This window comes from Akebia trifoliata, chromosome 1, assembly GCF_017979445.1.
Source record: "Akebia trifoliata isolate Shusen 1 chromosome 1, ASM1797944v1, whole genome shotgun sequence".
Classification (NCBI taxonomy): domain Eukaryota; kingdom Viridiplantae; phylum Streptophyta; class Magnoliopsida; order Ranunculales; family Lardizabalaceae; genus Akebia; species Akebia trifoliata.
The window spans coordinates 23,559,508-23,572,639 of NC_141375.1; the positions used below are offsets into that span (position 1 = coordinate 23,559,508).

The window sequence follows — 13,132 nt, forward strand, 5'->3', positions numbered from 1 at the left end:
TTTGACATTTGGTGGACATCTAACTCTACTTGAGTTTTATTATTATTATTTTAATTTATATTTTATTATTATAACCAACTTTATTCATGAAAAAAATCATTATGATAGAGTTATTCATATGAATTGTTACACTTTAATTGGCTCACGCTTGTAGGATATTGTCCGCCTTGAATTTTATCCCGCGAAGGCCAACTTGATAAAGTTGAGATTTAAGGCGAAATCTCAAAATGAGATCTTCTTTATATTTAATACATTAAAATAAATATATAAAATTTAATTTTCTTACTTTCTATAATGGATGACTAGATAAATATTAAAATAAACTTAAATATAGAGTTAAAGAATAACAAAACTTGATACTATGAAAATGAGAGAATAAGTGAATGGTTGTAAACTTGAAAATCAGGTTGTAAACTTGATAACTATTATTATTATTATTTGGAGGAGAGGGGCTTCTCCAATCATGGGGCTTTGGGGCGGTTGGCCAAGAAGCCTTATGTTGTATCCTGCACGACTTTAAAACATTGTTATAATCTGAGTTCTGAATGTCTATCTCGTCGATGTGGGATTAAATTCACAAATCCCCTTATTATTCCATCTAGCACACATGACAACTCGACTTCAAACCCTTAGTCTGTGCCCAATCATGACATGATGATAGTCTGAAATTAAATATGTACTTATACTTCAAAATCAGGTTTGATTTTGAATAAATTGAATCGTTCAAGTTAAATTGAATCGTTCGAGTTTCTACTGAGTGAGTGACAGATCCGATTCCAATATCCGATTCTTAAAACCATGACTCGGACAACAGTCAACACTCAACACGAGAAGCAAAGCTGAAAGCAACATAGAGGGGTAGAGACTATAGAACCTACACAAGAGAGCAATGAAATCCATGACATTTCATCCATCACAACAATGGCATCCCATCATCACCCCCACCAAGAAACACCCGACAATTTCCCAAAACACAACTCCTCTTCAACTTCCCAAAAATCTTACCAACACATCTTCAAGAACAAAACCATTTCTTTCCTTTGCTACAACTCCCTCTAAAACCCCATCCCATCACCAAAACCCCAACCCACCACCACTAGTTGTTGTTGGTTCTGCCAATGCAGACATCTATGTTGAAATTGACAGACTCCCCAAAGAAGGAGAAACCATCTCTGCCAAGACTGGTCAAACCCTTGCAGGAGGCAAAGGCGCTAATCAGGCTGCCTGTGCAGGAAAACTTTCCTACCCAACTTATTTTGTTGGTCAAGTTGGTGAGGATGCTCATGGGAGATTGATTAGTGATGCATTAGAGTGTGGTGGGGTCCATCTTGATCATCTTAATATTGTCTCTGCTGCTCCTACTGGACATGCTGTGGTGATGCTTCAGTCTGATGGGCAGAACTCTATTATCATTGTTGGGGGTGCTAACATGTGTTGTTGGCCTAATAAGCTCTCTGATGAGGACTTGGAGGTTGTGAGGAAAGCTGGGATTGTGTTGCTTCAGAGGGAGATCCCTGATTTGGTCAACATTCAAGTTGCAAAGGTTAGGATTTGGTATTTTTGCTTCTTTTTATGGTTCATTGTTTCAATTTCTTGCTGGGATTGATATTATTATTATTATTATTATTATTATTATTATTATTTTTTTATTTTTTTGTCTATATCTATTTTGGATGTATATCATAGGTTTTTTTTTAATGGGCAATTATCAGAGTTTTTCTTGTTAGATGAGTTTTGTAGTGAGGCGGGAACAACGTTTAAAATGTTGTATCAATTGAATGTTTCAGTCAATGGAAAAGATCAATATGTTATCAGCCGATACATTTCATATTTTAAACCTTGGGTGGAACGAGTTGGGTGATGACGTGGATATGGTGTTTTATTTGGGCTGTCGCATGAACCAAGTTTATGCTTTTTTGGTTGTCATGGCACCAAGAAGAGAATGCGGGAGAAAGATCGTAGGGTGTGGAAAGAGAGGGATAGAGAAGTACTTTATCGGTGAATTTCTTTGGGGATCAATCTCCGCTTAATGTCTGAGGACTAAGGGCTTATAGGCAAAGATACCTCTAACTACTGCTAGGATCCATGTTGCATCTCCAAGTGGTGTGATGCATACCATCTCGCATTTGCACAACACATAATTAGCTGGTTGTGTGATTTGAGACCACTATCCACATTTAGCTCCCCATTTGGTAGAGAAATAGCATGCATCCAATATCGTGTCCTTAGTGATCAGCATTTGCAAGAGGTGGTGCTATCAAGCCGGCCATGATGTGGCCTTAGTGAGACTTTGTTTGAATAGCAGCACCTATACCCGGCATATAGCTAAATTGCCAAAGTAGCTATGAAGTAGACATGTATAGAAAACCCGTTGGACCTGGGCCAATGAAGCCAAGAGTGTCAAGATTTGACAATCAACAAAGTTGCCAAGGTGGCTGTGGTGTAGCCTTAGAGTGGCTTTGTTGGATCTAGGCCAACGGAACCAAGAGTACAGCTTTCTGGTAGCCAATGAAAATATTTAAGCAGCTGGGAAAACAAATATGGCCCAACAGCAAGCAAAGAAAATAAAATCAGAGACATCCTCACACAAGAAAATAAGCAAGAAATACAACTAGAGAAATTATGCCCCACCAATTGAAAATCAAGTCTTTGAAGTGGATATGAATCATATCTGAACTAGAAACTGACCACCTTAACAAGATCTTTATCTTAAGAATCAAACCTTCGGTGTTGCACTTGGTTGCCTCTAAAATTCTGCCATTGCTTTCTTTCCAAAGGCACCGACATATCTCTAAAGGAGATAATAGATAACTTCCAAAGAAAGTATCCACAAGAAGAGAATGGTTTGGTGAACCAAATTTTGGTCAAACCAAAGACATTCATTGGCATTAAACATCTAGTTTCAGCTGTCTATAGGAATAAATCTCATACTTATCTTGATAAAACACAGTGCAATAAGAGGTGATTGACTGATTTTTTACTACCTTTGCAAATACCGTATCTACTAAGGATGGGTCCTTCTTTATTATAGCGTCATCAATTGAGGAAAGCCAACTCTTGAAAATTTCTTTCTACTGCCCAAAAGAAGAGTTAAGAATGAAGTATACCAATGAAGATCTTGAACTCCATGGTTGCCTTCAATCACTCCGGTCCAAAGAGAGGCCCTCTCAATGCGATCTCTTTTAACCACCTTCCCTAAAATGCCATATTCACTGTGAATAAAATATTGGGGTACTAAGGGGTCAGTAGAGTATGGGTTTTGGAAGGACAAGTTATATTTATCATAATGTGGACTGATACTTGGTTTAGATGAAAGTGAATCCACTAGTGGATGGATTTTCCCTTTGTAAGGTGCTTCTGTATCTAGAACAGCAAGGGCCAAGAGTGTTAGTTAAAACTTGGAGGTTGAGCATATTTCCGAATCTTGGAAACCTATTGGATATCTAATGTTGTAAATTTGATCTCCATAATTTTTCGTTAGAAAATAAATATCCCAATGCCCATGATAGTACAATCTATTGTGATAACAAGTAGGTTATTGCCACTGAAGAATTCAAGGTACCATGCAACCTAAGAGAAGATTCCACTACCTGAGGTTGCTAATTCGACTAGGATTATTGAAATTTCCTTTAGATCATCTTGAGTTGATGGACTGGATATTTGAGACTGCACTTATCAATGCTTATGACCTTAATGCCTTGGTGTAGATTGCAGTCTAATGAAAGCAACCATGAATTCAATTACACACTTAAGAAGAGTTCCACTCTGCAGTTGACATGCCCACCATTTAATGAAACAAGAAAGAGAACTTCGATGTTTAATCAAAACATCAAATGAGTCAGACAAAGTGTATATCATAACAATGAAAGGAAAATTGTTTTTTTTTCCCTTTCCGTTACAACCACAAATACAACAGAAATTATCTAATAAGGAAGCTGGTATCTGACATACAAATCACCTCGTTCTTTAGTTTCATAAGTTAACCATTTACTTGAATGTTATACTTCTATATTCAATTGATGCAGATAGTTTTTATATGGTACAACTGACTCCAAATGATCTTTTAACTGTAGATTCTGTTAAATCTCCAATGTTATGATTTTTTTCCGTTTCCCATCTTTTTGTTTCTAGGAATTTCCATGCTATTTGTTTCTTTCCATATATGGCATTTGGCCTCAAGGCATGGGCAAAAGTTGTGTTGCTTCAGGGAGCCTGATAAGCTTCCTATTGCTTTAATATTCTTTTGTTTATCAAATACTTTAAAATAAATAAAGAATATATTAACTGTTATGAAAATATTTATATATTAGCATATAACATCGGATTCAGGTTGAGTTTTGTTGCCCGAACCCTCAACCTGAGTTCAACCAGAATTGAGGTCGGGTTGAGATATTCTAACCCAGGCTCATCTTCTAGATAACTCGGCCCAAGCTCACCCATCAATTAGGTGGAGCCCGGGTTGAGTTTGGGCCAACCCGCCCAGGTTGCAGCCCTAATCTCTGCTACTTTCTATTTCAAGTTAACATTGTGGCTCTTAATTTATGCACTACTTGGTGCAACTGTTTGTGTTAATTTCATGGATAGATTAACATGTTCTTGGAAACTTGAACATTTTCAGGCTGCACGGCATGCAGGAATTCCTGTGATTCTGGATGCTGGGGGGATGGAGGGACCAATCCCTGTAGAACTGCTATGTTTTGTTGATATATTGAGCCCAAATGAAACTGAACTGGAGCGTTTAACTGGAATTCCAACAGAAAATTTTGAACAGATTAGTCGAGCTGTAATACAATGTCACGAAATGGTGAGTTTTAAATACGAACATTACAAGTTTTTAGAAAGTAACGGGTACCACTGTACTTATCCTAAATCGAATGTGTAACTGATTGGAGTTACTTTGGGAACTTCTAAAAGAATTTGAAAACCTCAATCTGCAATTAAATGTAAACTGAAATATGCTTCAAAACCAAGGGTATCACTGTTTCACTATGATATGGAATGTTCTAGCCATTTTTGGAAAGATTTTTTTGCATTTTATCTATACTCTGCACCGCAAAAGAATCTAGACCATACACTTGAGTTGAAAGTTCGATATTATTGTTAAATGTGGTGAATTCTTTGTTATTTTATTGTATATTTCATTTTGATTTGATAATTGATTGTCATAACATATCTATTGACCTAGAAGGTGCCACTTAGGACTTAGGTAAGTGGTAAAGGCTTGAGGAGAGTCGATCCCATGACCTAGGTTCAAACCCCATTGAACCCACTTTCACCTACATTAACCACTAACCCCTTGCTCGCTTAGCAAAAAAAAAACCCATTGGACCTAGGATGTGAAAAATGATGCAGCTAAGTGGGCATATGCATACGTGGTGCTGATTCTGAATATGAGATAGAAAAGAAGATGAAAAAATGGAGAAAAAGTGATGTTGATAAGAAGTTCCTGTTCACATATTTATTCCTGTATTGTCTTCTCTATCTTTTTTTATTAATAATTAATAGAAGATTGAGTGAAGGACATAAATACCCTTCACTTGAACCTAGACATGATATGGTTGACTGTATGTGTATCAAGGACTATGCAGCATAAGGTAAACATAAAATACAGTTCAACAGTTCCTATCAAGTCTAAAACCAGTTTTTATGAACATGATAACTTCTACATGTCCACCTTTGGGTACACATTGGTGTCTCCAACTATAAAGATGGCTATATTTGTTGTCCAAAGCCCATTACATTTTTTTGTGTGTAGATATTTTGGCAATGTTCAAGGATCTTTTTATGGGGTATTCTTCTCCTACCAATTTTTTTTTTTGTTGAGAAGCAAGCAAGTCAGTGGTTACTAGCCGGGTCGTGGTCTCAACACTCGGAGACTTTAACCAACTTAGCAAACTGATACTACCTGACATCTCTTTTATGATCCATAATTATCTTAATAGCATGGAGAAAATCTTCCACTTAATTGAGGAGATCTAGCATTCGGTATCCTCTTTGACATCATAGCTAAAGATGGAATCAATTGGAGCCTCTTTGACATCATAGCTAAAGATGGAATCAGTTGGAGAGTTCCGTATCCTGACATGAATTGGCCTTTGTTACTTGTTTTTATTGTACTTTTTTTTACTTTCTTTTCCTTCTTATACTCCTGCTATTCATAAATCCTCACAACTGCCGTCAAACTTTTATTTATTGAACTTTGTTAGCCATGGCAAGTTTACAGCACTGATGCTAAGTTCTATACCTAGAATTGAAATACGAGGTTCTTCCTACCTAGAATTGACATACGAGGTTCTTCCTCTTTCTTTTCTGCTTTTTATTTTCTTTCCTTTTTGGGATTAAAAAATCCCTTCTTGGGTTCCTCTTTTTTCTTCGGTGCTCCTTGGATGAATATTAACCGTTGAGCATAACATAATTAACGTGGTTTTCTGTTAATTATAAGCAACGAGTAATTTGTCAATCTTATGTTTCTGCATTGCCCCCATTGGCCCATAGAATTTGGTGCTTCTTTCTTTGTCACTTCAATTTGCTAGGACAATGTTCTCTACTTTGTTTGTGTACCAGGGCTGGTATATTTGGTTGTTTTCCTTGAGAGGACACATTCTTTGGAGATGCTGCCATTTGCTATATGTTGGGATATACAGAGTTCAAGGAATCATAGGATCTTCGGAGAAAGGAACGAAAAATCTCCATAATGTCATTCTTATTGTTTCAGGAGAGTTAGTTTCGGATTGGGAAACCTACAATTATATAAGTTAGGGCTGTAATCACTCTCAAAATTAGTGAAACTCTCTCATCCATAGACATAGGCTTACCCTAACTAGTAAATCTTGCATTTTCTTTATTTAATATTTCGTGGTTATTTTTCATCGCATATATTTTTGTAAAATTCATAGTTTAATTTTCGTATAATATTTCATTCATTTATTGTTGAGAATAAGTTTTGAACTCAAGACCTCTTGAGTGTTTTATTGTAAGAAGTAGTACTTTCTTTTTTTTTTGTGAAACATAAAAGAACTCTTTTCTTTTTCCTTTTTTGTTTTACTTTACTTTATTGGTTTTAAAAGTTGTAAAAACATCTCTTTTTTCTTTAGTCCCACATCGGGTAAATACAAGGAAAGTTCTCAACTTATTTATGTTCCCTCTCTCTTTAATGCTTGAGTGTGAGAGAGATAGAGACTGGGCCTCGCGCGCACATGGGGGCCCAAGGCACTGTGGGACTGCAGCCCATTGAGTTTGGGACCAACCCGTCGGAAAACCTTAGTGCGCATACGATGCGCGAGCAGGGGGGGTGCAGATTTCGGGATTTAAGCCTCACGTGGGTGCGCGTGATAGGCCCGTTTTTGCTAAACTTTTATTTAATCTCAATTGTTGGTTTGTGTTTTTATTTCAACCGTTGATTTGTTTTTACCGTTTTGGACTACAATTGTGAACAGTTGGGTCTGTTGTGAACCGATGGCTTGCTGTTTATAAAATTAGTTTTTTCCCTTTTATTATAGTACAGAAAACGAAATTTCTGATCTCTCTTCTTCTCCGATCTCTCTGAATACAAATCTTGCTGCTTGTGAAAAGTTCAATCTAATCGAGTTCGCCGTAGATCTGCTATTTCCGAGTGCACGGTTAGCAGACAGTGACTGTTGAATCTTGGAAACCAAACGCCAGAACCGACTGCACTGAGGATTCAATCCTAAGGAGGCGAAATTGGTTTTAAGGACAGCGGCTTTTCCGTGCCTCAGTCATCGATAAGTTCTTCCAATTTCATCGAATTATTTACATTATAATATTGCTTATAATTCATTGTTTCAATAAATCAGATTCATAATTATTTCCAACATATATCACTAAATCTAGGTATCTGAGCTTACACTTATTATCAAAGCCTTGTTGCATACTTGGTCTGATGCTTGTAAAAGTGTTGGGGTTTGTTTTTTTGAAGACCAATCATTGGATGGGAATTAATTATTTGTTAGGGGTTTATTTTATAATTTTTTGATTTTTTTAATCTTAATAAGAGCCCATTTGGATACACTTAAAAAATTAACTTTTTTCAGTTTTGGAAGTTGAAAAATTAAAAGATAAGTTTGGATTTAATTTTTAAAAAGTACTTTTAAAATGTAAAAAATTGTGATTTTTTAAAAAGTAAAAGGAAACTACTTTGTAAAAGCTACTTTCTTCCACAGTTACTTTCTACTTTGTATCCAAACAGGGCCCAAGTCTCCTCAACCTCCAAGATTTCTTTGTTGTTTTCTCGTTTTTTCATCTTAAAAAATGTATAAAGATGAGAGAAATATGATCGAACAACTTTACTTTCAGGGTGTCAAGCAAGTCCTAGTAAAACTCGGAGCAAAAGGGTCAGCACTATTCTCAGAAGGGGAAGAACCGATTCGACAACCCATTTTTTCAGTCACAAAAGTTCTTGATACAACTGGTGCTGGTGATACTTTTACTGCCGCTTTCGCGGTAGCACTTGTGGAGGGCAAGTCCAAAAAGGACTCACTAAGATTTGCCGGTATGTCTCATACTTCATCCCCTCATTTAAAAAAAAAAATTATTTCATTGTTTCCTCACTTATTTTCGGATTGCAGCCGCAGCAGCTTCTCTCTGTGTTCAAGTGAAGGGAGCCATTCCAAGCATGCCTAATAGGAAAGCAGTTTTGGACCTTCTCAAGTCTATCTGAGGTTTTTATATTTCTAAAGCAGGCTTTGTCTTTTAATTTCTTTTTGTGTAATTTTGAGGTATCCTCCCAAGTTTTGGTGAAAATTAGAGCTACCCTCTCCCCCTTTATCATCCTTGACTGCTGTTTTCCGTGGGAGGCAAACAAAAATTACCAAAACAACCTTGTCTTCAACATATTGCCAAACCCTTGACTTTTTGCCTTTAACCTCCCAAAGGTTTTAGGTGAGGCCATCCAAGCTGTTCACCCCTCATGATAGTGGGCAGTCAAAGATAAAACCTAGGGTTTAGATTACTATTAAAGCCCTCTTGCTTTAGTTTGATTTTAGGCAGTTTCCCTAAAATAACAAGAGTTTATACTCTTCTTCCCTCTTCTCTCTCAAAAGATTTGTCTGGCATTACAAGGAAATTGAATCTTGAGGGTAATTTTTTTTTGCCAAAACCTGGAGGGATACCTCAAAATTATCATTTTTCCCCTATGCAGTGTCCATTGAATAAGTTGTCCACATGTTTGAAGAATATACATGGAGGATTATTTTTCCCTTTATTTGTGGTGTCTGGTGAAGTGCATGACCACATTTTACAGATTTCTTTTAATGGCATGATAATAACAATATTTTCTTTAATTGAAAATTGAAACACGTTTTTTTTTTTGGGTGGGGGGGTGCATCCAGAATTTGATCCGACAAGTTATTAGATTGGATACTTATCGTAATCAAAATCATCGATGCGATCCCACATACCATGTAATTGAATTGGAACAGATTATCACAACACATTGATAGCCCTAGCCTCAAGAATGTTTGATCCCTATTTTATGCTTTCGTGTTGTAGTGTTGTAGGTGGATCTTGTAATGTTAAATGAACCTGAAATTAACTACATGAAAAAGTAATGAATAATGAATATAATTCTTTTTCAGATCATTCATAGTCTAAAGGTTGTGGATTCTTTTCTTCTTTTTTTTTGATAAATTCAAAAACTTATTAAAGGCTGACGAGATGGCCTCAAACCATGAAATTACAAAGGGTTGGTGAGATGGCCAAGAACATGCCTAAGAAAGCGGTGGTCTTGAGTTTGAATCACCACCCGTGTGGGGGTGGGGGTGGGGGTGGGGGTGGGGGATAGTGGACTGCACTGGATCCGATGATTAATCGGGTGTTCTAAAAGGTTTAAATACCAAGATTTCTAAAAAATGTCTCACATGAAAAAAAAGTAAAGAGAGTTGCTATTGGCACCCCAACTTTTACTTAATACATCCCAATTAATAATAAAGAAAATAAGTAAAAGTTGCCGTGCGAATAGAAACTCCTAAAAGAAAAAAAAAATTCTAAGTTATTATTATTATTATTATTATTTTTTGGTATGTGGGAAGGGGGCATAAGATTTTATGGGCCTAATCATAATTGTAAACAATTGTTGAAATTGTTTGAATGTATGTTATAATGTTTGTAATGCTTAAATAATAATTTGAGCCGAACCCTTTTGTCATGTAAGAATGGTGTATTTTAATATTTAATTTGGGTGATAAAAAATCTAAGAAATTGGAGTGTAAAAAATAAAAGTTGGGGTGCCAATAGAAGCTCTCAAATAAAATCTTCAAAAGAAAAACCCCTATGTTTGATTGCACATGGAAAATAGGGTAGAAAATCAATTTTCATGGAAAATGACATTTTTCAAGTGTTTGATTGTATATGGAAATGGAAATTCATTTTCCACCCATTCAAAAAGTTCACTAAATCATGAATTTCACTTTCCCACCCATATGGGTGGAAAAATGAAATCCACTCATATTTTCCATCCTCAATTCTTCCCTATCACCACCACCACCATTACACTAACCTCGCCGTCGTCACCATCGCCATCGCCGTCGATTCCGTCTCCGACCACCTTCTCTCTCTCTCTTCTTATTTTTCTTCTTCTCCTTCTTCTCCATCCCTCACCTCCTCTGCCACCACCACCACGTTCTCCCCCCATCTTCCTCACTTACCTCCGTCATCGCCACCGTCGCTGTCATCGCTGCCGCCGCAGTCGCCGTCGACGCCACTGTCGCCGCCACCTTCATCGCCACATCCTCCCTCCTCCCTCCTCCCTCTTCCTCGTCATCTTCTTTTTCCTCTCCCCCTCCTCTCATCTTCTTCCTCCTTCTCTTCTTCTTTTTTCTCATATTTTTCCAGGATTTTATCCAAGTGAAATCAAACAATGGAATTTGATTTTTCAACCCTACCTATTTTCCACAACTAATTTTTCATGAATTTCAAATTCCATGGAAAGTGACTTTCCATGCAATCAAATATACCCTAAAAGAAAGAAAATATTGTGAAGGTTTTAAGGATGGAGGAAAATTCCCTCAAAGCAGTTACATTTGCTTTTACTACTATATATATTCTATATATATTCAAGAAATTCATTGTCCTAAAGTAAGATACGAAAAAGAAAGATTATATTGCCACACCAACTTTTGCTAATGCTGTCCCAATTCATATGTAAATCACCAAAGAATTAGCACACTTCTTGGGGTGGGTGTGGTGTTAGCAAAAATTGGTGTTGCAATAGAAGCTCTCACGAAAAATCCATTGATAGCTAATGTTTAGTTGTCTTCCTCTCCTATTTTTGAAAAAGAATTTGGTTTGAGTGAATTTGGGGCAATTCCACATGAATTGCCAATATCAAAATTAGGTCTGTCAATGAATTGGGTCCAGATTGGATCAGATCAATTTGGGTCCAATCTAATAAGGATCAGATCACACCCAAAACCAATCCCATAAAGGTCGGATTGGACCATTGTTGTGTGGGTGTTTATCAGATCTCAATATTAGAATCCAAATCCGATCCAATCCAATGACACTCAATGATTTGGCCACTTGACAAGATTGGTTCAGTCTGAACCTTATCCAATAAATTTTTTGGATTAAACCTTATCAAATAAGGTTTTTGATTGGATCTCAACATTAGGATGCAAAATTCGATATGATAGTAATAGAATCTGATTTGATATATAAAATATAAATAAAAAGGTCTCCACCAATGTTTTCACAATTCGACTCGACATCGAACTGATGATGGCGTTGGTGGGCTGATTCATCAGATAACCAATTCAATCAAGTATTGAAAGATAGACATTCTTTCTGTGTTTTTTTTTTTTTTTTCCATCGATTTTTAGACAAAATATTAATTCAAAATTCAACATTTTAGGTGTATGTCATACTTTCATTAATTCAACTAACTGATCTAATTCTGATCTGAAAATATTGTTCTCTGAACTTTTAATATAGAAAAAGAAAGAAAGAATTAATGGGCAGTTAAAATTAGAGTGTTACTATTGCCACACCAACCTTTACTAACGCCACACCAAATGTGTGTAATTCTTTGATGATTTACATAGGACTTGGTGTGGCATCAGTAAAAGTTTCTGTAGCAATAGCAACTCTCTAAAATTTAATCTTTAAAAAAAAAAAAATTTGATAATAACCTTCCATTATTAGGGTTTTTGATCATTCAAAATTGTCATTATTTTTGGACTTCTTGTCATTCCTTGTCTCCTTTGTATGAGAAGTAACATGATATGATTAAACTTAGAAAAAGAGAGCTGCATCTCCCTCTCAACCTTGCCTTTTTTTTTTTTTTCTTTTTCTTTTTTTTTTTTTAATTGTGGGTCCCACCCCTCCACCATGATTTTCAAACCTGGTTTCTTGACTTGACTCATCACGTTGATTTATCCTAATCATGTCATCTAAGAGAAGACAAAGCCATCTTTCAAATCAGCTTAAAATGGAATCTAAAAATATATAACTTTATAATATAAAACAATAAATATATTTTTTATTATATATTATACTTGGATCAATATATGTTGATTGCATTGGTAAAGCATCTAAATTTTTTTTTTTTCACCATATCCAACAGATGACAGAACAAATGTGAAAATAGTGGTCAATTTGAATTCAAGGGTTGTAAATAAATCAAAAGTTTTTACAATAAAGATTGAAAATAATGATTTTGAGAGAAAATCAAGTATTTCTAACAAGAAGTTGAAAGAGTCATTTCTTGTTAGTATCATAAAAGACCATGATGATGGATAAGGCTTAAAATGGGTTGGATTATCCGATTTTTAGCAGATTTGGTTCATTCTAGTATATTCAAATTAAAATATAGGTCGGATATGGATTGATGTCCCTTGACCCAAGTCAGATACCGATCCATCCCTATATCCAAATGATATATTATTCTGTATATTATATGTTATTTTTTTATATTTTTAAAATCATTCATTAATACATGAGTATTAGGTGTACTGGTCAAAGATTTCCTTCAAAATGAGTATTATTGAATGTTATCTACCTCTAGTGAAAGCGGTTATAAACCCACTTTTGATAACAAACATCATATTGATACAACCCTAGATTGTATCGTGATATGATCAAACCACAAATTAAAAAATTTAAGGTGAATAAGATAAGA

General features: G+C 35.7%; 1 protein-coding gene across 2 annotated transcripts; it reads left to right on the top strand.

Moving 5' to 3' along the window:
* Positions 1-831: 831 nt before the first annotated feature.
* On the top strand, positions 832-9,299 carry LOC147411071 (ribokinase-like). Of its 2 annotated transcripts, XM_086444283.1 has the most exons (4): positions 838-1,543; positions 4,619-4,804; positions 8,314-8,509; positions 8,586-9,299. In XM_086444283.1, the coding sequence occupies exons 1-4, from the start codon at positions 890-892 to the stop codon at positions 8,675-8,677; spliced, it is 1,128 nt and encodes a 375-aa protein (XP_086300409.1). In that variant the 5' UTR covers positions 838-889; the 3' UTR covers positions 8,678-9,299. The 2 variants fall into 2 exon arrangements, with proteins under 2 accessions (XP_086300418.1, XP_086300409.1); XM_086444292.1 differs by lacking the exons at positions 8,314-8,509; positions 8,586-9,299 and adding an exon at positions 7,573-8,104 and having other exon boundaries at positions 832-1,543.
* Positions 9,300-13,132: the final 3,833 nt, after the last annotated feature.

Bases quoted from the DNA above. Each gene is read 5' to 3' on its own strand.
- LOC147411071 (XM_086444283.1), top strand. From the start codon at position 890: ATGAAATCCATGACATTTCATCCATCACAACAATGGCATCCCATCATC. The intron at 1,544-4,618 runs GTTAGGATTTGG...GAACATTTTCAG, and splicing joins TCAACATTCAAGTTGCAAAG to GCTGCACGGCATGCAGGAAT. The intron at 8,510-8,585 runs GTATGTCTCATA...TTCGGATTGCAG, and splicing joins GGACTCACTAAGATTTGCCG to CCGCAGCAGCTTCTCTCTGT.